The sequence below is a fragment of the Cordyceps fumosorosea genome (assembly GCF_001636725.1).
Source record: "Cordyceps fumosorosea ARSEF 2679 chromosome Unknown scaffold_3, whole genome shotgun sequence".
In the NCBI taxonomy this organism is placed as follows: Eukaryota; Fungi; Ascomycota; class Sordariomycetes; order Hypocreales; family Cordycipitaceae; genus Cordyceps; species Cordyceps fumosorosea.
In genome coordinates this window covers 791,645-814,488 of record NW_017387303.1, presented here as the reverse complement: position 1 = coordinate 814,488, position 22,844 = coordinate 791,645, and the positions used below count along the sequence as shown (strand labels likewise).

Sequence of the window (22,844 nt, the reverse complement as noted above, 5' to 3'; positions counted from 1 at the left end):
GTTCGCCAATGCTTGAAGCTCATGCGCGAAGCTGGACATGCTGTACAAGCTGCTCCAACAGATGAAGGCGCAGATGACGAATCAATCGTTGTGGTCGAACCTGAGCGCGAGACGGAGCAGAAAGAGCTCGAGTTTTTGCGCGTGTTGAGATTGCTTCATTTTTTCTTGGATGCGCATCGCGAATATCCTCGTTATGCCACCGCCGATTTGCGGTCCTTGATACCAAAGAGCGCTACGGAAGTGAAAGGCGAACCAACCACACTTTGCTATCAGGCGTTCAGTGACGATAACAAAGGCGAGGTCGAACGGCTGCAAATAGGTCGCGAAAATTCCCTCGGATCGCTGCTTGCTACCCTCAGAGACGAGACCGGGTTTAAGAGATATGAAGCGTACTACCGAGGTCGGCACCTAACTCCAAGTGAGATGCAATCCAACAGCTCTTTGCAGGATTTGGACATGTGTGATGGCTTGATTCTTGTGAAGGAAGCTATTGCCGACTCCGAAATGCCTCGCCACGTGAAGCCTGGGTCGTCGGCCATCGAGATTGAGATCATCTCTCAATTTTCGCAGTTCTGGCAGTATTTGATAATGGAGGAGACTATTGCCGCCGAGGTAAGCTTATGGAATATGAGGAAATGTTTGCACCCACTGATTAATGATTTTCAGACATACAACTTTCTTCTACGACTTCCTGCCGATGGCCAACTGATGCTGAGCTTGAGTGCAGATGATGTCAAGTATGAGAATTATTTTGTCCCTGATCAACCCTACAGACTGCTCTACACTATTTTTGCCCTGATGGAATGCGTTAAACATGCACAATCTCGACGAACTATGGTGTCCGCCCGGTCATCACCGACTGTCGCGGCTGAAACCGCAGAGCCCTGCGTCCAAATGGTCAACAGGGCTTTACAGCTACTTGCACGATGTCTGGACGACGTGATGACTACCCAAATATCTGGCAGGGTGAACGTACTGGTGATATCAACCCTGATAGAGCAGTTTCTGTGCCTTCTTGACGGTGCGTCATAGTCCCTAAAATTTGATGGCCAGGTAAACTAACACAAGGCAGTTGCAACAGAGCATACTGCTCCTTACCAAGGACTCCCAATGCCGTCTCCATGTCGAATACTGTCAATACTAGACGACGCTACAAGCTCTTCAGAACAAGAGCTCATTCCACTCAGTGTTAAATGCCTGTCTTTGGTCCTGCGCCTTGGATTGATCGATGAGCAATTCTGGCTGGCGGTCGTTGATGGTCCATTACTAGCAACACATATGCGTCGGATGTGTGTCATGTCCAGCCAAATGCAAGTACGAGAACATTGCATTTCCATGATCGAAGAGATTATTATGAAAGAGAGTGAGATGGCGGTTGGGAATGGCCGTATTGTGAAGTACTCCTGGAATTGGGCGCTAGAGGCGTTGGCGACTATCCCGGATATGGGAGAGAACTGTCGAGAGCTTATGATATTGCTGTGCGGTCTTGTTGTCAAGATGCATTTGGAATACCCCGAAAGCACGGATCTTGCCTCTTTGGTTCAGCAGTTGACCAAGTATCTGGTAGCACATACATGCACTGAGGTAAAGTCAGCCTCTCAAGTCTTGACGTGGCGCCTAACTTTGAAATAGGAAATTTCTCAGGTTGCGCCGTGCGACGTGGTTACCGAGGGACTGGTTACTATCCTGCATCGCTGTATTCAATTCGACGGGGCTCTTGCTCAGTATATTCCAAGGTATGTATGCCTGGTTTCTGCCTCCGGCGAACTCACAATTGACTTTTACATAGCGATTCTATTGCCCTGTTGATGAAAGTGCATCTCTTCCCGCAACAGCAGGACGGAACAAGCGAGACCTTGCCTAGAATCATTCTTAATTCTGCAATCAGAGCTCAGCTGTACGAATGCGTATTCGTCTACATAAGGGCCAACAATGACAGGCTGCTGGAAATGATGCAGTTTCTGGGAGGCTTGGTTCCCTTCAATGCTGCCGGTGGTATGGGTCGGTGTTCTTGCAAAAGCTTAGTGTCCAGGCTGACATCGAGAAAAACAGAACCGTACAAATATGACCTTCCGTTCCAATTCGAACAAGAGAAGGCCCTGCGATCTCCTGCCGGCTACGTTGGCTTGCAAAATCTCTCTAATACTTGCTATCTGAACTCGCTCATCACACAGTTGTACATGAATCCTGGCTTTCGGAGTTACCTGATGTCCTTTGATGTGGAAGAAGGCGACGACTCCAGGGCACTCTTGCGTGAGACTCAGCGACTCTTCTTGCATCTTCAAGAGAGCATTAGTCGATCGGTGGAGCCAGTTCAATTTGTTGGCGCAATCAAAACATATGATCAGGGGCCGATCGACATCAACAGCCAGATGGATGTTGATGAGTTTTACAACCTTCTCTTTGACAGATGGGAGGCACAACTTCCGGATGCCACGGCAAGGACAGGGTTTCGGTCAATTTACGGCGGTCAACTTGTGCAACAGATCAAATCGAAAGAATGTGGCCACATATCGGAGAGACTGGAACCGTTCTCGGCTATTCAGTGCGACATAAAGGGGAAATCGACACTGGAAGATAGCCTGCAAGCATATGTGGGCGGAGAGATCATGGATGGCGGTAAGATTCCTGGAGCATACGCGAGGGAAAGTGCTAACAAATTACAGACAACAAATACAAGTGTTCCTCATGTGACCGGCATGTCGATGCTGTGAAAAGGTGAGTGTTGAAGTCAAACTGGGATAGCAAAAAGATCCTAACAATCTTAGGACTTGTTTGAAGGACACACCGGACAATGTCATCTTCCATCTCAAGCGATTCGATTTCGACCTGCACACGCTGCAACGAAGCAAGATTGATGACTACTTTGCCTTCCCCGATATGATAGACCTGCAACCGTACAAAGTTGAGCACCTCAGTGGACCGGCGCCTGATGACAAGCCAGATATGTTCGAACTGGTTGGTGTACTTGTACATGCAGGCACCGCAGAATCCGGCCACTACTACTCCTACGTGCGTGAACGCTCGGCAAACCAGGAGACAACCGCAAAGTGGATAGAGTTCAACGACGACCAGGTGGGAATATGGGATCACGCATCCATGGAAGCGTCAACCTTTGGAGGCCTGGAGCGGCGTTCAGGGTACGAAGATAACAGCATGCCATTCAACAAGAGCTACAGCGCCTATATGCTTTTTTATCAGCGGATGTGTGCACCAAGACCAGCCGCTGAGACACAGCCGGCATCAGAGGTTGGCATGTGCTCAGACACGACGAAGAGCGAGACTTTGAAAGAGCATATTCACAGTGAAAACGTCCTACTCCTGCAGCGTCACTGCTTGTTCGACCCAAACCATGGCAAGTTTGTTCAAGCCTGTGTCAGCGAATGCCTCCAGCTTCAAGTGACCCCCCAGACCGGGTTGGAGCTGGATGGGCAACCACTAGACGAACCACAGGCACCAAAGGCCTGTCAGCTGGCTGTGAGAACTGCTCTGAACTATCTGGACCAGATATTCAGTCGCAACAAAGATTACGGATTCGCCGTCATATTTTGCGACATGCTGACCGAGGCAGCCCAGAGACAGCAAGGCTGCGCAAGACAAGTGCTCACGTATTTCCAACGTCGTCCAGCTGTGCTGCGCTCCCTCTTGTTACGAAACCCGGAGCGAGGTGTGCGTATCGCTACGGGTCAGCTGTTTGTAAGTTGCTTGGGGACACTTTCCAGGCGCTGCCCGCAGCTATTCTATTCTCGGACCGACGCGGCGATATTGCTCAGTGATGATGAAGACGAAGAGATGGACTTTGAGGACGCGGAAGATGACATGGTCTTGTCGCGCGCCGTTGAGCCACTCAATCAGCTTTGGCAGTACTTCCAGAACCACATTCGAGCATGGGATGAGTACTTCCACACAATTCTTGACGTGGCCAAGCTTGGGAGGCAAGAGTGTGGTGAAATATTGGCTGCTGGATTTTTGGAAAAGTGTTTCAAAATCATCACAGCGGATCGCTCTATGGAGCTTGAGGCGAACTTTGTCAGGATGCTGCACAATCTGTACAGACGGTTCAGCACGCAGCCACCGTCTTACGCGGCTATCCTGGAACTCACAGACTATCTCATGGACCAGCTCGAACCAGAAATCAGCCCTGAGACGATTGTGGAAACGGAGGATGAACGACTGGCGTATACCAGTGAATATCTTCCATGGACATCAAGAGAAATCACCTTCTTCTTGAACCACCCTGATGAAGAGGGCTCTAGCCTGTTTATGGCACGCTTGCTGCAGATCAACCAAGCGCCAGAAGCTACGCAGCGGATCCTAGAGAGAATATTGCGGGCAGGTGAACTACCCACAGGAAAGCTTTTGCACCTGCTCGAGAACACTATTCGAGCTTCGTCGACGGAACCATTAGATGCGTACATCCGAGCTGCCACAGTTGTCGTTGAAAATTGCAGTCGTTTGAGCGCTGCCCAGCGGTTGGTCCAGCACATAAGCAATCAGGCAGCAAGCTTCGAGAGAGGCGAAGGGGAGGCATTTCTTGGACTGATACAGCGGGCAATTGACAGCGACCGGGCGAACGAGGAAGAGCGTTCTCAGATACGGCTCTCAACGCTGCTAACGATGCCGCGGTGGGCGCCAGCTTTGCTCCAATATCCAGATGTTCAGGTACGAAACGGGGCGGAGAATTTCGTGGACATGGCATTGCGGTTGCCACTGGACAGCGGGTCTCAGAGCACTGGGCTTGCGGAACTATCCTCAGACCTTGGGCTGGCAATTGGAAGGAAGTGCCTCCAGTACTTCCAAGACGCTCACGTGAAGCGCAGAGTATCTATTGAAAGAGAACTCGCCGCGGTGCTGATTCGAGTACTGGGAAATTGCAGCCTGGTTGTGTCAGAGAGCGAAACATTGGACGAGGACACCAAAGAAGCTTTTGGTGCGCAGTACCGAGGTGCGTACATTCGTCGTGTCGGGCGTCGCGGGCTCCCAATACTAACTGGTCGTGTAGCAATTCTTGAGGAAATGACTGCACTCGAGGTTGACCGAGTGGCGGAAGACGGATCTGGTAAGCAACGTGGAATAACATATTGGGTAATCAACGGCATCTAACTTGGTGGCTACAGACTGGGAAGGATCGGCGCTTTCATCCGAGCCCATGGAAGATGCCGAAGGGGAAGTGGTAACCACGCTGATGGGAAATGGATACGTATGAAATGAAGATTGACGCATAGCCAGAATGGTTGGAAAACGGGGAAGAGCATGTGCTTTGTTTGTTTTTTCGGGTTGTCTTGTCTTTTTCTTTGACATGGAGTTGAACAGGGCATGACATGAAGATTAGACATTATCGATGAAGTAATGAATTACGCACGGACAAACACTTTCGTAGCTTGGGATAAAGGTTTTATTGGTGGTCCAGTTGCGTGATAGATGGATGTTTCTTCATCACGAGGCTGCGAGGTCTTGGTGTGAGTGAGGTATCTACTCTCCGCCCGGTCTCACTGACACACCGGCATCTAAACGACGGCACAAACAGTTATTCGTTATCAGCAAGGTTTATGAGAAAACTACAATGAGCACAGCGATTAAAAAGGAAATCTCAAAACAGACGCCGCAGGGTGGACTTCTTCTCCTCCTAGGCCACCGCCGCGACGGGCAGCGGCTTGACCTGCAAGCCTCGCACCTTGCTAAGCAGGCCGAGCAAGCTGGCGACCGTCACCGCCTCCTCCTCTTCCGCGGAGTCCGCGGGCAGGAGGAGCACGCCCTGGCCGTCGCACAGCGAGAGCGAGGGCGCGCCTGGCCGACGTGGTGGTAGACGGCGCGGACGGCGCCGCCCTCCCCCGTGCGACGTGGACGTGGTCGTGAGGGTGTACCGCAGCGGCCCGGTCTCCAGGGGCTCGACCCGCCAACTGCAACAGCGTCTTGCCGGAGTCGCCAGCGTAGGCGAAAAAAAAAAAAGGTGTAGAAGGGGTGCTGGCCGGTGCCGGCGGCGGAGACGGTGTCCGGGGACGGGAAAGGAGGACTCGACGCGGATGGTCCGGCCCCGTCACCGAGGACCAGAGAAAAGTCGTCCGTGGCATCGGACAGGTGACTGCCACCTCGTGTTAGCACCACCGGTTGTCACCGAGGGGGGTGGCGGGGCAAAGATGCACGCTCACACTGTGACTTCCCGGTTGTCGCTGGACCGCCGCAGTGTCAGCTTGCCCGCCTCGCTCGGCGGCACCGCGTACAGCACCGTGTCGGCGATGACGCGCCGCAGGGTCTTGGTCATGGCGGCGAGGCGGGCCGCCCATGGGAGCGTCGCCGAGGACGTCGCTGCTGTTGCCGCGGAGCGGGGGTGGTGGAGGGCGTGGGCGTACTCGGCGCTGATGTCCGTGCAGAGGACGGCAGCACTCGGGATCGTCCTGCGGCGGGATGGAGAGGACGAGGGAGAGGTGCGAGGGGCGAGGCCGGTGCCGGCGATGGTGCCGACGGCGCGATCGCGCTGCTGGGAGGCGCTGATGGCCTCGAAGCCTTGGGCGCCTGAGAAGGCGGACATGTTAACTGGGAAGAGGTAAGACTCGAGTGGATGTGTGATGTGGGCGTTGGCGGCGATTATTGCAAGATATGTTGTGTATGGGAAAGCTGGTTTCGCTGGCGAAGAGCGGAGTATCTTATAGGAAGAAGAGGAAGAAAAAGAAGATAAAAAAGAAGCAGAATAAAGGCAAAGATTTACATCGTCCAGCCGGGGGAAATGAGGAGAAGGAGGCGTCATCTGGTCACTGATTTGTTTGCCTTGCCGGGTTCCGCGTCCGCCAAGCCTTGCAATAACGCGGGAACAACTGGTGTGACTACGTAACCTGACCTCAATTATCCAGAAACAAAGCTGATGATCAGTAAAGACAAACCTCGCATTGTTAGGCGGCCAGGTTGGTTGGTTGGTTGGCTCAGGCCACACACAGAAGCCGGGCAACTTCAGATGCACCTCTGTCTGGGGTCGACAATAAGCAGTCATGCGGACACAGGCTACCTTTCGGCTCAATTCACGGTGATTTGCAATTTACGCTCCTGACGCAAAGTCACTTGACGTGATAAAAGGGCACAGGCTCGCTGCCATGACGAGTTGGGTCCCGGTGCGCCCTCAGGAGGCTCACGTATGTACCCTGTTGGTACGCCTCCCTCGGGGTGACTAGAAGCTTGATTCGGTTGCGGGACATGGCCTCCGAGTGCGTCTACTGAGTTAGTATACGACACAAGTTGCAGAAGGGCGACAAAGGCGCATGTTTGCATGAGCCAACCTCTGCGAGGGTGGGCAACGCGTATGCTTTAACGGCGGCCGGGTAGGTGGTGCGGCGCCCGACGGGATGGACAATGATTGTGATGAATCCAGGGCCGTCTTGGGAGATTTTCTTTTACGAGTGAAGAGCAACGAACACACCAGCCAGGGTCGAGGCTGGGGGAAATCGAGTGTCGACAATGTCGCCCGGGAAAATGTAGGTTTGGGGTGTTGGCAGGCCCCTGTTGAGGGCTACCAAAAAAAAAAAAAAAAAAAAAAAAAACCCAGCGAAAAATGGTAGAAACATCATTTGTTAGCCCTTTCTATGAGCCGCCCTCGTTCTTTTTGTGACGTGGTCTGGCTCACATAGCAGGCTGGCAGTTTTTCTGTCTGCCCCTTGCACAGAGAGAGAGAGGGCGGGCTGTGCGCGACATCACATCACGCCCTCATCAGGCAAATCAGAAACAAGGCTGGCAAGTGAATTGAAAGGCGGTTGTTGGTTGTCTTTGCAGGGACAACAATCAGCCTTGCGGAAATTGCACAGAGCCAAAAGGCCGGCATGAAACCTGTGATGTCGTGGCCATGCAGCCAGGTGCAAAGCCTGCATGCATGTCGGCCGGGGATGGGATGGATGCAAGAATTTGACACCACCCCTCTTCTTAATCCTAGCTTATTAGTTAATAAAGTGAATTCCTATTTTTAAAACACGGTCCATCTCTTGCCGAAGCTTTACTCCGGCTGGAGTGGGTAAAGCAGCCGGACGTGAAACTGGATAGTGAGGTGCACGTATTCCGGACAGCCCTAGCTACGTGGATTGACAAGAGAAGGATGTGGGTATTCAAGCCCGTCGAAACATGCTTGCAGTGGCCGTTGATGCCACAGGAGCCCGAGGCACCAGTACTGGTGAGGGCGCCTGATGGAACGTTGACGGGTAGAGAGATGACGTCTGTCCCAATTTTGATTCGGTCGGATCTGGTGCAGCTGAGGGAGCCGTATTTGAGGTGGGAGCGGCCCGCAAGTTATCGATTCGAAAGCCTGCAAGAGAATGACGGCAGCCAGAGGAAGATGGATGCCACGGTACAATAGAGCTGCGAGTCTGTTGATTTGCCATGACCGTCAACAAACACGAATAGACAATTATAAACATGACTAGATAATTCGGCTGAAGGACACTCACTCTATTCGAGTTATGTAGGATTCACTTGCACCCCCAGCTTAGAGGGGGTCGCTAGTTTGGGCTCTGGTTGGCTGAAAGTCGGCGTCGCAGTACTAAGTTAGTTAGGGTAGGGCGTGGAGACGAAGTTTAGAACCCGGCGCTTAATAGAGATGCGTGGCTGGGTGGGAAAAGCCGTTGGCCCATGATTCGAGGCATGGATGCATGTCATCGACAGGGGTCCTTTGGCTTCCGACCTTTGCATGAGAACAGTTGTCAATGGAGGAGCCAACTTTTTCGAGTTGGTTTTGGGCACAGATGCATACAACTACCCCAGCGTGGAATTTCAACATTGGGTTCGGATCTGTAGATCCAAAAAAGCGGGAGGAACAGCCCGTCCGTCCGTGCCCGTAACTAATAATGAACAAGAGCACCACTTTTTTTTCTTCTACGCGCCGGGCTTATATTATTGTTCTTCTTCACCCATTTATTATTTTCCGGGGTTGTTGTTGTTGTTGTTGTTGTTGCTGGTGATGAGGGCTGGGCTTGTCCAACACATCCAGGGTCTCGTTGTTGGGTGACCGGGCAGACTACGAGGCGGAGGATGAAACGACGTGACAAAGGTCATCTTGTCATCTTTTGTTATTGTGTGAAATTTCCGAGCAAAGGCTGACCGAGCTGTCACGGATGATGCCATTGTGAGAGTGTTGCGTGAAACTTGGCCCATGTAAGTTGTGCGCCCACGCAACAGGCAGCGACTGGCCACTCGAGAAATGAACAAGGGGAAAAATTCCAAAGAAAAGTTCACATCATCACCAACTCAATAAAGTTTCAAATGACCCTCCCCACGACCTTGTCTCTCGCCAACGTGACTGCCCTGTCCTGCCCATTTTCGTTTCAGCAACTTGTTGTCGAATTTAGCCGCCCAACCTGCAGCTAAAAGTCCCCTCCCTCCCCGCCATGCCATGCCCATCCGTTAATGTCCAGCTTTAAATTTAAAAATAGCAGCCGGCTTTCCCCTGCCTGCTGACTTCTCTTTTCATTCTTTTTCCCTTTCCCTTTCCCTTTCCCTTGCCCTTTCTGTTTCTCCGCTGTGTTTTTGTTTCGTTTCAGATCTCCAGATGCATGTGGGCAACTTCCGCCGTCCGCCTCGCCTTGTTTCACCACCCAAACTCTGATGCATCCATCCATCTATATGAATACCTCCTCTAACCCAAACACGTCGGCTACTTTTTTCTCCCTCCCCCTTCTCCTCTTCTTTCTCTTCCTCATCAACCGGTCCTGAAGGTCTTTGGTTTCTGAGAATCACACATCTTTTTCCTTAACTTGCGTCTTCTTGCATTTACTTGCGTAGTAGCCGAGTTCGAGATTAAGCAGCCTCAGTACATTGGGCTTGGCTGACAAGATACACCATACACATACATCAGCATCATCAGCATCAGCACTCTCGTTATTCTTTCTTTGCCTTGATTCGTCAACACACTCTGTATTCATACTCCCCCTCCCCCAGCATGTCTCTCAAAGACAAGCTCTCCTCCACATTGCCCCCCTCCAGCATGTCTCTCAAGCACAAAATCTCCTGCTTATTGCCCTCCTCCAAGACGCCCATCACCAAGGAAAAAGTCTCCTCGCCCCTCGCAGCCGATCCCTCGCTCCTCCACGACCACCTCCTCCCGCCGCAGCTCCTCCCGGCCCTCGAGTACACCTCCGCCCGCCTCGCCCGCCAATCCCTCCACCTGACCCTCATCGTCACCCGCCGCGACTATCAGCACTCGCCCCTCGGCTCCCCGGCCCTCGGCTCCCCGGCCACCACGCCGTCTAAGAGCCGCTTCGCCCGGCACTTGCACCTCCCGCGACGGGGTAGCCGGGTACAACTGGGACCGTCCTCGCCTGCGACGCCCGCCTCGTCCATGCCGACGTCTCCCCGATCCGTATACCCTTGCTCCCCGCCCTACACGCCCTTGTCGCTCGACTTTTCGCGCGCCGCGCCGCAGCAGCTGCCGCTCTCGCCGCGGTCGCCGATGTGGCCGCTGACGCCGATGACGCCGCTGTCCCCGCCGCTTCCGAAGACGCCGCTGTCTCCGCCGTGGCCGATGACGCCCTCGACCGACGGGGGGCCGTCCCCCTCTTATCTCGGAATCTCCCCCACACCCCAACACGGCGTGCGGCTCATCTACCGCGGGGACCTAGAACCGGAAGCCGAGCGTGCACTACAAGCGGCCCTCGCCAAAGCCGGCCGCAAGTACGGCGGTGCGGCGCGCCTCGCACCGGCCCTCAGCACGGTCGCCTGCGGCTCCAGCAGCAAAGCCCTCTTCAACAACTCCGTCGGTCAGGGCGACGTGCTCTTCTCATCCTCCGGGCTGACCGTGGTCGCGCCCGACCGCCTGTACAGCCTCAAGGCGGCGCTGTCGAGCTACGCCCGGACGGGCGCGCGGCCGCGCCTCGAGGAGGCTGTCGACGAGCTGCGCCGCTACGTGCTTGCCGACGGTAAGGTGCAAAAGCCGCTGCTGCGGTCCTACGACTGGCTGGGCGTGTCGGACGAGGCGCTCGCGGACCTCGACGGCATGTACCGGTGCGTGTACGGTGGCAGCGGCATGCAGGGCGACATCGACGACATGCCGTACTTCCCACCGGTTCCCGAGGCGGCGCTGGTGTCGGCGTTTTCCGACGACGAGGATGACGATGACAGCGACGGCGACGACGAGGACAAAAGAGAGGAATCGGGATGCGAACGAGACAAAGATGGCGAAACTGAATATCATGATCAGGACAGCGGCGTGTACGTCCAAGAGCGCCCGGATAGCCCGACATTGCACGGCCCCGCAGAGGACATCCCGGACATCACCACCACCACAGCCACTCCAGTGTCTGCGTGCTCTGCATCGCCCAAGATGCCCCTGCTGCGCTTGCAGACGTCCTTTGCCAAGACCCGCGCCCGCCGATCTTCCTCAGCGGACGACGACGACACGGGACGACGGCAACCCGAAGGAGAAGAGGATGGCGCCGCGGTGACGGCGCTGCCCGAAGACGACGAGGCCGGCCAGGAGGCGACCTCGGCCACGAACCACCACCAGCCCCGGCGTTGCACACGATCCACCTCAATCGACCAGCTCATGCTCAGCCCGACGGCGGCAGCGGATCATCTTTTACCGCCGCCCTCGCGGGACCAGGACATCCCCGTGACGCCCAATGGCTACGACGACATCTCGCCCATCACGCGAGGCGAGTGGGGGCTGTTCCTCGTCAATCAAGGGTTTAGGAGTGCCAGGACCGTGGCCGTGACGACGTGCTGACTTTGCACTTGTACCTCTTTTTTTTGCATTTTGTCCTTTTTTATACATTAGCGTTTGGCATATTTGGTATTTTTCTTTCATGATGAAATGAAATAGAAAGAAATTGTGCGGTCTTCTCCTTACTTGAAAGAAAAAAGTGAGATTGGGGTATCATTGTGAAAAACGTACTTGTAGAAGCTGTGCAAAATAGAACCCCCTTCTTCCCTTCTGTTCACCACCCGTACCGGCTCGACGCCTCGCGGCGGTTCGACCGACCCTTGGCGAAGCTGTCCTCAAGCGCGTCCTTTTGTCCCTGCACGTTGGTGACGAGTTGTCGCAGGCTGTGCTTGCCGCCGCCTTGGATCGCGCGCACCGGGTTGTGCGTCGGCTGCAGCTGCCCGCTCGCTCGCAGCGCCTGATTGTGCTGGTATTCGCGGTCCATGTTGAAGTTGACCACGCGGTTCGCCGCTGCCGCCGCCTGCGAGTCGCCGCCGCCACGGCCGAAGAGCTCCCGGCGTGCCGCGGCGGAGAGGTTCATGTCGTCGGCCATGTCGCCGACCGACTCCGCCACGGGCTCAGCGGCGAGGCGGGCGCTCCCGTAGTGGTCGTCGTGGGTGGTGGTGACGGTCTCGGTCTCAAAGAGGGGCTCGTAGACGCTGCTGCTGCCGGGTAGTGACGGGCCTGGTGCCGGTGTTGTGTCCTCGGAGGGAATCGAAAAGAGCGATGGCTTCTTCTTGGGCGGTTCTACGGCGGGGGTGGGAGGAGTTGGCACGCTCTTGGCTTCTGTGGGTATGGGCTTTGCTGCTGCTGCTGCTGCTGTTGTCTTCTTCTTCTTGCCCTGCGCTACGGACAGCGGTCGAAACATGAGCGGCTTGCCCGTCAACTTGACCTCGGAAGCTGGCTTCTGGCCCTCTGGAATCGACGGTTCCGCGACAACCGCGCTCTTTGGCGGTGGCAGGTTCAGTCCCGAGCTCTTCGGCACGGATCTCTCATCTGCAGTATCCCCGCCCGCCGCAACGGCATCCACCGTCGACGAGGAGGACGCGTCCCTGCTGAAGCCCGGCGCCGCGCTCGTCCTCAGACCGGGGCCTTTGGAGCCGCCCGCGGGCGCGGCGTTCTTGGGCGCTGGCAAGAATGAGTTGAAGCCGGCAAACCGCCCGCCGCCCGCCGTGCGCGCTCGCTTGGCCGGCGGCTCGTCGCTGCTCGAGGTGGACGGTGCGGCGGCCGCGTTGCCAGCGAGGTTGACGATGATCTTGCCAGATTTCGACTTGTCGAGGCCGCCAGGCTTCGGCTTTGCGATCGGCTTTGCGGGCGCTTCGGCCTCGGAGCCGGACGATTCGGACTCGGAGTAGTCGACGAGACCCATGGCTTGCGTTGTGTTTGTGTGTGTTCTGGGTGATGAGGAGGACAAGATGCGTCGTTGGCAATCGCGCGGCGAGACTTTTCTTTGGGTCCCCCAGGCAGCACCGACTATTAGTGGGGATAGTGCAACCAGCTGCTCAGCAGACTCTGACCAGACTTCGACCAGACTTGCGCGTTTCTTTTATGTTTAATGTAGCTTTCTCCGTCATCTGCTTGTGCTTTCGAATTTAAACCATATTCTTGCTCCAAGATGTACATCCAAGTGGATGCCATTAAATGACCAGGCAAAAGATGAAGCTCCGTACGGCGGGAGTACTACGTACAGTATGCACCTTAGCCAGATGAACCCTGCGCAAGGAGAAAAACGGCACATAATAGAGAATCAATTTAAGCCTCAAAATTCAATACCCTTTACCCTTCGCTTTCCAGATTCATCACTAAGAACTATTAAAAAATTCATCAGCTTTGCTTAGGCCTGTCGTGTAAGTTGGCCTAGTGGACCAGCTAGTGATGCTATCTTGATGTGGGGGAACGCTTCAGCACTCTCCAGACCCCAATTTCCCCTCTGCATGTAACCATCAGTCTTCACTTGTTGTCCCCCTCTGGCACAAACGTGCTTCAGAGTCTCGTCGCACAATGCGCATCTACACACTTCACCCGAACATCATTTAGCCTTCCACATACCACTTCCCCGGCATCATGTCCGTCATTCAAGTTGAAGAGTACGTCCTGCACAGCCCACCTCTTCTCAGGCCCATCCCATCCGTCGCATGCACAATGGCTAACGAATCGCCAGTCTCGTCTCCTACCAGCTGCGCACCAGCTATCTAAACGACATCGCTGATGGCGTCGGCGAGCGACTTCTCACCGTAAACGAGACCCTCGTCAACACAGCACCGTTCAAAGCCGCAGGATGGCGCCCGACGTCGAGTCACAAGCGGACGCATTCCCCCCCGATTCCCACGGCGATTGCCTCGGAATACTTTCAGGCCCCACGCCAGCTTGGTTTCTCGCTCGAGGATGGCGAGGATGACGGAGGCATGTTGACGCACGGCGGCGCTGACACCGTTGGCCCCGGCATCGCGACTAAGAGGCGCAGGCGCCGAGAGCAGATGGAGGAGGACGACAGCAGCGACCTCAGCGACGAGAGCGAAGAGGAGCAGGAGCAGCGTGACGCGCAGCGAATAAAGTTCGCCAAGATGCCCCTCCGCCATCGCGCGGGGTCGTCGCCGCTGCAGAATACAGCCCTCCGCAATCGCGCTGGCTCTTCGCCTCTGCAGAACACGACCCTCAGGCAGCCGTTTGGCAGCACGTCGCCGAGGGCGGTTCGTCGTGGCTCCCAGTCAGCCCTTGAGACGGTCAAGGAACGCGCGCGGAGAGACACGGTCACTAGCAGCGAGATTTCCTCCGAGAGCGAGTTTGACCTTCCCCAGAGGCACCGCGAGGCTGCACGGGCTGCGGCTCGCACGCTGAAGTTGCAGGACAAGATTAACGAGGAACCTACACCAGGCCTCAACCGAGCCGACACTACGTTACTGCCAGAGGAGGAGGAAGACTCAGATGAAGGGTCTGATATCTCGGAAGACTACGTCGGAAGCATCGACTCAGCATCCATTCTCAACGCAGTTGAAACTGGCTCACCAACAGAACCAGTCGTCGGCACCCCTCCGCGGGAGTTCCGTAGACAATCAAAACGGATATCACAGCTGCCATCTGAGCCTGCAAAGTTGTCCGCTCTACCCCCTCCCCGACCTCTCAGCACCATTCGGCCTCTCAGCATTGTAAAGCCAACAAGTCTGCTCACTCAAGCTCTGAAAGCCAAGGACACCAAGCCATCAATACCATTCCAAAAGTTCGCACACTACAACGGCCAAGGCACGACAGGTTCCATCGCTGTCCGAATATACCCAGCATATGGCAAAACAGCAAGCAGGCCGTTTGAGGTGCCTATCCGACCCCGTGTGAGCGACGGACAGGGTGCCGAACGGGCCGTGACCGTTGCAGACCTGATTGGGTTGAGTTTATATCGATACAATGAGGAGAAGAGGGAGCCTCGTCTGCCACGAGACAAGCTGAATATAAACTGGTGGACGCTGCGAATGGTGGAGGATGGTGGTGAAGTAGACGACGATTTCCCGCCGTTCGAGAGAACAAAGCCTCTTGTTTCCTTCACCACTGTCCACAACGCGGGCTTGAGAGGCGGCGGTCGTATGCGCTCCAACTCGAGAGCCTTTGACGACTTTGCTTTGGTCCTCGCGGATGAGGACGAGTATGAAGCTAATAAGAAGCTCACCCCACAGGAGGACGAACAAGTGGCACCGCAGCCCGTCCCGGTGAGTGACGCGAAGGAAGCCCGCAAAGAGCTTCCACAGCCTGGCGCTGCGACAGCACAGCCGGGAATCGGCCATCCTCGACAGAACCCCATTGTTACGACTACTTATCGTTCCAACACGCCATTTGCGGATGCACCACAGAACCGGAACGTCATGCCCAACACCAACCGCGGCCAGCAAAAACTGCTACGGGTGCACATCATGTCCTCTGATACTGTGCCCGGGCAGATGGTGACGGTTGACGTGACGACGGATACATATCTCGAAGAGGTGCTCGATCTGGTATGCCGTAAAAGGCAGCTTGACAAGGCCAACCATGTCCTCAAGCTGCCAGGCTCTGGCGTCGTGGCCATGGTTGACCGGCCTGTCTCGTCCATTGGCAACGTCTCCGATCTAGAGCTATATCGACGGCGCTTCGGAACGGACGGCCCGCTTGCGATGGCGGGGTCGCCGAGCGGCGCGTCGCCGCGACTCGGGGCGGCGACTTCGCTGCCTGAGAGCCACCTGCTGCGGCGGGCCAACAAGCAGCAGCGCGGGGCGGCTGGCGGGGGCGCGCCGATGATGGGGGTGCACCCGCTCGCGCGCGAGGCGCTCAAGCAGGAGGAGCTGGGCACCGAGGGGTACAAGAAGTATACGGTGTGGCGGAAGCAGCCCATGCGGCTGGTGCTGAGCGAGCGGCTGCTGATGATTGACGGCGAGTACATTCACATCGTGCCGGCGTCGGGCGGCAAGGCGCTGCGCGACAGCACGAGCAAGACGACGACGGTGCATTTTAGCAACGTGATTGGATGCAAGGTGGCACGCAAGCATCCGACCAATATCAAGGTATGCCGATCCTGAACGTTCCTTTGGATCCTTTCGCGAGCAGAGTACTGACGTCACTGCCCTTAGCTGGTGGTATACAAAGCAGCCGAGACGAAGCGCTACGACTTTGAAGCGCGTAATGCTGAGGAGGCGGCGGAAATTGTCAACGAGCTGAAACGAGGTATCGCTCCATATAACCGAGAGTAAGCTGGAATCTACTGCCGGAGAACACTTGGGAAGTTCGAAGAACATCGTCGGCGTTCGTTGGATCACTAACGTCGGTGCGGGGGGATCAGATGTTCATGTACTAGAGATTTAGAGGCAGGCCCTTTTTTTCCCTGGCCCTGAAGGAAGTGAAGCAAGCCTTGGAAATACGCAGCTAGTCAAAGTGCAGTCTAGTGTAGAGTAAGCCGAAGAGAAGAATGAAGAAGAATAACGTCAACTTCTATGACCGTGTGTGGCTATATGATGTGAAGCCAATTGCTGAGCCACATCATGCTCCTTGGGTTCCATCCACCCACCCCAGCTAGAGCCTGGCGTGGTTGACACGCTTCATTGAAGGCGGGAAAAGCCAAGGCAGAGGGGCCGTGATTCGAATAAGGCTGCGGGGAGAGAAAAAGCTTGGCCTTGGTGACGATGCAGAAAAAAAAAAAGCTTGGTATTGCGTCCCACGACATTCCATTGGTATAGGGCGCGGCCGACCAGGCTCGAAGCAACCAAGCGGCGGCGTCCCACACGAACGAGATCCTGGCTGCATAATATATGCATGGGCGGGATCCATCGGTGGCATCACCATACGGTCATTATTACATGTGGCTGTCGTTGTTGTGGTGATGTTTCGTGACATGGTTATTGCAGGCCGCCCATCCTGTCTCGAATTGGGCAGCAAGATTTTGGCTCCTTTTTTGTTTTTTTTTTTTTTGCGCGGCCAAGTTGCTGTCCAGAACTGGAAGAACGGCAACCAACGCTGGGAGGGTGCGCTGCACAGGTAGGCTGTGGCTGAGTCGCCCACCATTTGGTTAAAAATAGGTCGTGGACGTGGGCTTACGTTGATCTTCCCTTTCCTCTGCCCGCCTCTGTAGCAAAGTTTCGGTTTGGGCTTCCACTTTACACGCAGTCAGCCGAGATTGTCTGAGAATCGGGCGCAAGACGCGTGTGCATGTTTCTTCAATAGCCAACTACTGTACGAATTAGAGGCGGTGCAGAGAAAGGTGTGTTTCTATTTTCGGAGGTATAGGTACCTCGCAGGGGAAAGATACTCGTTCGTATGGACAGACACCACCACCACCACCACCACCACCACCACCACCCACCTCTTGTTGCATTGATGCAGCGCAGCATGCAGGATGGGAAAAAAGCTGACCAGGACAAAGCAAACCATGCCACATAAGAACTCCCAACACAGAGTTGAGGCAAAGAGTGAAGCGATGACGCTTACAGGTACTTGTTGGGGGGGGGGGGCACGCTAAAATACCAACGTCTGCCAAGGCACAATGTGACGCCCCCCTCCGTCCCCGGCTCACTGTCGCCGACCAAATCTCGATCTACCAAGACAACGAAGGAGAGACCAGGACCGACGTGGGAAAATACAGGCTAAAATTTCACAAATGGGCTGAACAATGGCGCTATTTGGACAAGAAGATTGTTTACCGTCCCCTTGGCAGCTGTCGCCGAAACTCTGTCGTCCTTCCTGGCCAGGCATTGATCGCCGCAGCCATGATGCAATCCGTCGGGACGAAGCAAGGGGCCAAAAATAATCGCTGATGTCACTCTTCTCTCCGTTGCTGCTGCCGGTCCGTCCAGCGTCCAGCTCCACTGCGCCACGGCAACCACAAACCGCCGTTCCCCGGCGTGTGCATGAGAGCTGACAAGCAAGGCAGAGACAAATGCAACAAGTTGCACATTTATGGGGGCGTGGCTGTAGGAATAAGAAGCCCGCTCGACTGGTTGTGTGATTGACTGAATTGCTGTTCAGGTGGCATGGTTGCAACCTCCAGGCCCCCCCCTCTTGCGGGTATCCCGGCCCCCTTCAATGTCCATCAACAAAAGCAAGGCATGAATTGAACAAGGTACCGGGGAGGGAAGAGGGTGTAGGTATAGCTGCTCTTCCCCGGCGTAACAACCTCGTACGGAATAAAGCTCAAGCATATAAACTCCTGCTCTTCCCTCCACATCCAATTCCCCTCTTCTCCTCATCAACAATTGTTCACTCATACACCAGTCTCCAGTACCACCAACACACTTTCAAGATACCCATCGTCGCGTTCACGCTCATCACATACCCAACACCATCAACATGAAGTTCTCCAACGTTGCCATCCTCGCCATCGCCTCCCTCGTCCAGGTTCGTCCCTCCTCCTCCTCCTCCCCTACTCACCAACAATAGCCACTAACACCCTCCCCCCTCCAGGCTGATCTCGGCGACGACATCAACAGCATCGGCAACAGCATCAAGTCCGAGGCCCAGGGCGTCGTCTCCGCCGTGTCCACCGGCGGCGCCGGTGCCGTCTCCGCCGCCTCCACCGTGGCCACCAACATCATCTCCGGCGCCTCTAGCGTCGCCTCCGACGTGGCCTCCGCCGGCAGCTCCGCCGCCACCCAGGCCTCCTCCGCCGCCTCCTCCCTCTCCTCCAAGGCCGGCGAGCTCAGCTCCTCCGCCAAGAGCGCCTCCGGCACCGCGGCCAGCTCCCTCTCCCAGGCCGCCAGCTCCGCCAGCTCCGCGGCGAGCACCGCGGCGAGCTCCGCCTCGTCGGCTGCCTCGTCGGCTTCTTCCTCCTCCAAGAACGCGGCTCCCGCCCCTACCGCCATGGTCGCCATGGGTGCTCTGTTCGGTGGTGCTGCCGTCATGGCCAACCTGTAAATGTTTTCTTTCATCAACTTGGGAAACAATATAAAAGGGAAAATCAGGGCCCTTTAATACATAATATACTGGAAAAACTGGCCCCTGCACGACTATTGGGCAAAGGAATGGTGGGATGGGGATGTCCATCTTCGACATGGACTTGAGAGTGTAACCATATTGAAAGACTTTACGTCTCGAGCAGTTGTCTAGCGACTTGCTAATAATACCACATATACAATGACAAAACCAAAGCCTAATCTTTCGTGACTATCATTCCGCGTGTCTGTGAATATCAACCTAGCCACTGTATATAATAACACCTTGAAAAGAAGCTGAAAATCCCGGGGTATCAAGTCGATTCCTTATTCCGCATCTCCCCCCATAGTCTATCAATGATTTGGAAAATCGCCGTCACGTCCCTCATCACCTTGTCGTCCACCGCGCCGCCCAGCCGCTGCTGCATCTTGTCCGGGTGCCACCGCACGCGCTCGTCCTTGAGCTTCGTCGCAAACGCCACCTCGCCAATCTCCTCGGCCGCGAGCCCCTGAACAAAGAACGCGCGCACCTCGCCCTCGTCGACTTCCTCCTCGGCGCCGTCTTCCACGATTCCCCAGCCCGCGGCGCGCTTCGCCTTGCCGCCCTCCCACGGCCACGCCACGCGCGCCGGCGTGCCGTGCCGGCCGCGGCGGGCCTCCTCCTCCTTGCGACGGCGGCGCTCCTCGCGGCGCGCGCGCTCCTCCAGCAGCCCGGCGTGCGTCTTCTCCCACATCTTCTGGCGGACGTGCGCCGCGTACTCCTCGTCCGTCATGCGCTCGAGCTCGCCCTGCGGGCCGACCTTGTCCTGCTCGTAGATGTGCACCGGCTGCCCGTACACGCCCTCCCAGTAGGCCGCGCCCTCATCGTCCGCCATCGCGTCGAACAGCGACTCGCGGAAGGCGGCTTCCGGGTCTAGCGGCTCCGGCTCGTGCGGGTTTGGTGGTGTGGGTGAGCGGCTGCGACGTCGATTTCGGTGGCGATGACGACGTCGGTGCGAGGGTTCATCGTGATGGTCGTGATGTTCGGAAGCATCTCGCGAACGGTGGCGGTGTCGACGTGACTCTTCTCGGCCATCGTCTGCATGGGCTCCTCGCGAGCGGTGTCGCCGGCTGCTGCGGTGACTTTGATGGATACGGCTAGACCTGTCGCCTTTGAGCTTTAGCCGGCTGCGCCTCGGTCGTGTCGTGTCGCCATCTTCGGGCTCGTTTGCCTGGCTGTCTACTGATGGCTTTTCTGGTGGCGACCGCGGTGGTGGGGTTGCGCTTCGTGAGCGACGGTTCGTAGCTCGATACCTGGGTGGCGGGTTCGCTGGGTCTTCAGGATTTATGGAAGAAAGAATGTGTCGTCTCTTGGGAGACGTTCTGCCCTCGTTCATGGCGGCGCTGCCATCGCGATGCAAAGTGGAAGCGGTGATGTAGGAGATGAAGTGCGGCGGGCCTGGCCGCTGGATTTCTAGTCAGCCCAAATCCACATTTCTAATGGTGAGCCTCGGGCAGAGCACGACAGCTCTGGCTCTTCTTTAAATTTCATAAAACACTTTAACTCTTAAATGCTTATTTGAATGATTCAATCTCGTGATCTATTCTCCATGTAGTACACACCTTTGTATGCTAGAGTCTAGGGATCCATTCGAAGAGGAGCCCAAGACAAACGTGCGACAGCCTACTTCCCACCTTTTTGGACAACGAGGCGCTTTCGGGCTCCAGCTAGCTTCAGCAATTTTGTTTCATCACGACATCTGCACCGACGTCACAGGAGAAAGGGTCGAACCTTCATTGCGCAAAACGCTTTACTATGCAGACATAGTCTGATACCGAAGGACAACGACTACAACAGCTTACTGTTTACCGACAAGAACCGTAAGCTGCCTGCCAGGGAGCGATCGCAACAATGGCTGGCCTTGCGCTCCTTATCGTGCTATGTGTGAGTCTTCGCTTGATCGCCCGTTCAAATTGCATACCTAGTAGTGCTAATATTCAGCTCCCATAGGTCATAATGGCAGTGGCGTAAGCCTTCCAAGCTCCGCAAACGAAGCCGTCGTCGACCGAAAACACTAAAGTCTTATAGCTCCTTTTTTGCCGGCGCATTGCCGCTGTCGATGAACCTTTCGCAGTCCCAGCTGCGGTTAATATCGAGTATTGGTGTCGGCGTTCTTGTCGGCACATCACTGATTGTCATCATCCCGGAAGGCATCGAGGCCGCGTCCACAGCACCTATCGCCGGGCACGACCCTAAGACCGACCAGCTGCTTCGCAGAGTACCGCGTGCACTCGCCATCGAGGCGCGCAGCATCATGGCGCAAGTTGCGTCGACAGAAATACTCGCAGCGAGCGATTGGCTCAACAAGAAAGCAGTGACGGATGACATTGTCCGCCAGGCGGTCGCACGGGCAAACGAAGAGCAGCAAGACCCGGCGACACCGCCCAAGGAAACGCCCGCCCACTCAGACCCCGGCGCAGACGACCACGGCTCGCACGCGGGCGGCGAGGAGGCGCACAGCGACATCCCGACCCTCGAGATCGGTCTGTCCATGGTCCTCGGCTTCATCCTCATGTTCCTCATCGACCGCCTGCCGCGGCACGCGACCGACAGCCTGCAGTCCGCGCCGACGACGCAGCATATCAGCATGGACAACCTAGGCGGCGACCGCGCCTCCTCCGTGGACGACGAGGAGCGTGGCTTCTTCCTCGGCGGCCTGTCGCTGCGCGAGGCGCCGCGGGTCGCGCGTAGCATGGCCACCACCATCGGGCTGGTGATCCACGCGGCGGCCGACGGCATCGCCATGGGCGCGTCGTCGGCGTCGTCGAGCACCAAGCTCGGCTTCGTCATCTTCCTCGCCATCATGATTCACAAGGCGCCGGCCGCGTTCGGCCTGACCTCAGTGCTGCTGCGGCAGGGCCTGTCGAAGCGCGCGGCCAAGGCGCACCTGCTCGTCTTCAGCCTGGCCGCGCCGGCTGGCGCGCTCGCGACCTACCTGCTCGTCTGGTTGCTGGGCGGCGGCGGCGGGAAGATGGACGAGAGCACGGGACACTGGTGGACGGGCATGTTGCTGCTGTTTTCTGGCGGCACGTTCTTGTATGTTGCCATGCACGCGATGGAGGAGAACGGCGCGAGCGGCCACGGCCACGACCACGGCAGCCAGCAGTCAAACAGCTACATAGAGACAAGTACCAACAACCCGGCCAAGCCTGCCGGGCCGGCTCTGCGGGATACGCTAGCCACGACGGTGGGCATGCTGGTGCCGCTTTTGACGCAGATTGGAGGCCATCACCACTGATTATGCCTCTGGATACGGTTGACGAATAAGGATTATTTAGGATTGGAAGATTTCCAAAAAGATGTATCAAAATGGCACTGGAGTTGCAGTCTGATTCCTCTACGTTTATTATAGAACAATCATTATTTCCTCTCTTTCTAAATATAATTATGATTTGCCATTCCCTACGACACCGATGATGACAGCATGAAAGACAACATGCAGAGGCACGCAAAGCACGCGCCATGCTGAAAATAATCGAGTAAACCAACGCTACCTCTGTTGTCTGGCTCACGCGGGCGGGCGCATTTGCAATTGAGGCTAGGGAGCCGCCAAAGGTCCGATTGTCTTTGCAATGTTGCAGACGAAATGCGAGACCAGATGTGCAAAGACTAGTGCATCTCCAAGACAGCGTGGGTTCTTTGTGCAATGTTTCCCCTTGTTTCTTCGGCCCCAGAGATGCGCAGCACCAGGGCATAAGTTGAAACATAAGCAGAGACATCTTACAAGGTCAATAGGGAGGGAGGGGGGGGGGGGGGG

At 56.0% G+C, this 22,844-nt stretch overlaps 8 protein-coding genes across 8 annotated transcripts; 5 read left to right on the top strand and 3 right to left on the bottom strand.

The window, feature by feature from the left end:
- Nucleotides 1-504: 504 nt before the first annotated feature.
- ISF_01947 (ubiquitin hydrolase) lies at nt 505-5,206 on the top strand (the record flags this gene model as incomplete). The annotated part of the gene is made up of 10 exons (XM_018845554.1): nt 505-612; nt 667-1,021; nt 1,073-1,584; nt 1,633-1,736; nt 1,790-1,995; nt 2,053-2,619; nt 2,667-2,718; nt 2,769-4,945; nt 5,003-5,059; nt 5,118-5,206. 10 exons carry the CDS (start codon nt 505-507, stop codon nt 5,204-5,206), a joined length of 4,227 nt encoding a protein of 1,408 aa, XP_018707277.1.
- A 939-nt stretch (nt 5,207-6,145) lies between these two features.
- On the bottom strand, nt 6,146-6,529 carry ISF_01946 (hypothetical protein; the record flags this gene model as incomplete). Its single annotated transcript, XM_018845553.1, has 1 exon — nt 6,146-6,529. One exon carries the CDS (start codon nt 6,527-6,529, stop codon nt 6,146-6,148), a length of 384 nt encoding a protein of 127 aa, XP_018707276.1.
- A 3,381-nt stretch (nt 6,530-9,910) lies between these two features.
- Nucleotides 9,911-11,692, top strand: ISF_01945 (hypothetical protein; the record flags this gene model as incomplete). Its single annotated transcript, XM_018845552.1, has 1 exon — nt 9,911-11,692. The coding sequence occupies one exon, from the start codon at nt 9,911-9,913 to the stop codon at nt 11,690-11,692; it is 1,782 nt and encodes a 593-aa protein (XP_018707275.1).
- A 211-nt stretch (nt 11,693-11,903) lies between these two features.
- On the bottom strand, nt 11,904-13,037 carry ISF_01944 (hypothetical protein; the record flags this gene model as incomplete). The annotated part of the gene is made up of 1 exon (XM_018845551.1): nt 11,904-13,037. The coding sequence occupies one exon, from the start codon at nt 13,035-13,037 to the stop codon at nt 11,904-11,906; it is 1,134 nt and encodes a 377-aa protein (XP_018707274.1).
- Nucleotides 13,038-13,732: 695 nt separating this feature from the next.
- Nucleotides 13,733-16,377, top strand: ISF_01943 (stress activated MAP kinase interacting protein Sin1; the record flags this gene model as incomplete). Its single annotated transcript, XM_018845550.1, has 3 exons — nt 13,733-13,755; nt 13,830-16,191; nt 16,258-16,377. The coding sequence occupies 3 exons, from the start codon at nt 13,733-13,735 to the stop codon at nt 16,375-16,377; spliced, it is 2,505 nt and encodes an 834-aa protein (XP_018707273.1).
- A 2,089-nt stretch (nt 16,378-18,466) lies between these two features.
- On the top strand, nt 18,467-19,030 carry ISF_01942 (hypothetical protein; the record flags this gene model as incomplete). The annotated part of the gene is made up of 2 exons (XM_018845549.1): nt 18,467-18,514; nt 18,581-19,030. 2 exons carry the CDS (start codon nt 18,467-18,469, stop codon nt 19,028-19,030), a joined length of 498 nt encoding a protein of 165 aa, XP_018707272.1.
- Nucleotides 19,031-19,361: 331 nt separating this feature from the next.
- Nucleotides 19,362-20,423, bottom strand: ISF_01941 (hypothetical protein; the record flags this gene model as incomplete). The annotated part of the gene is made up of 1 exon (XM_018845548.1): nt 19,362-20,423. One exon carries the CDS (start codon nt 20,421-20,423, stop codon nt 19,362-19,364), a length of 1,062 nt encoding a protein of 353 aa, XP_018707271.1.
- A 515-nt stretch (nt 20,424-20,938) lies between these two features.
- On the top strand, nt 20,939-22,325 carry ISF_01940 (Zinc/iron permease; the record flags this gene model as incomplete). The annotated part of the gene is made up of 3 exons (XM_018845547.1): nt 20,939-20,971; nt 21,038-21,054; nt 21,116-22,325. The coding sequence occupies 3 exons, from the start codon at nt 20,939-20,941 to the stop codon at nt 22,323-22,325; spliced, it is 1,260 nt and encodes a 419-aa protein (XP_018707270.1).
- Between the last annotated feature and the right edge of the window lie 519 nt (nt 22,326-22,844).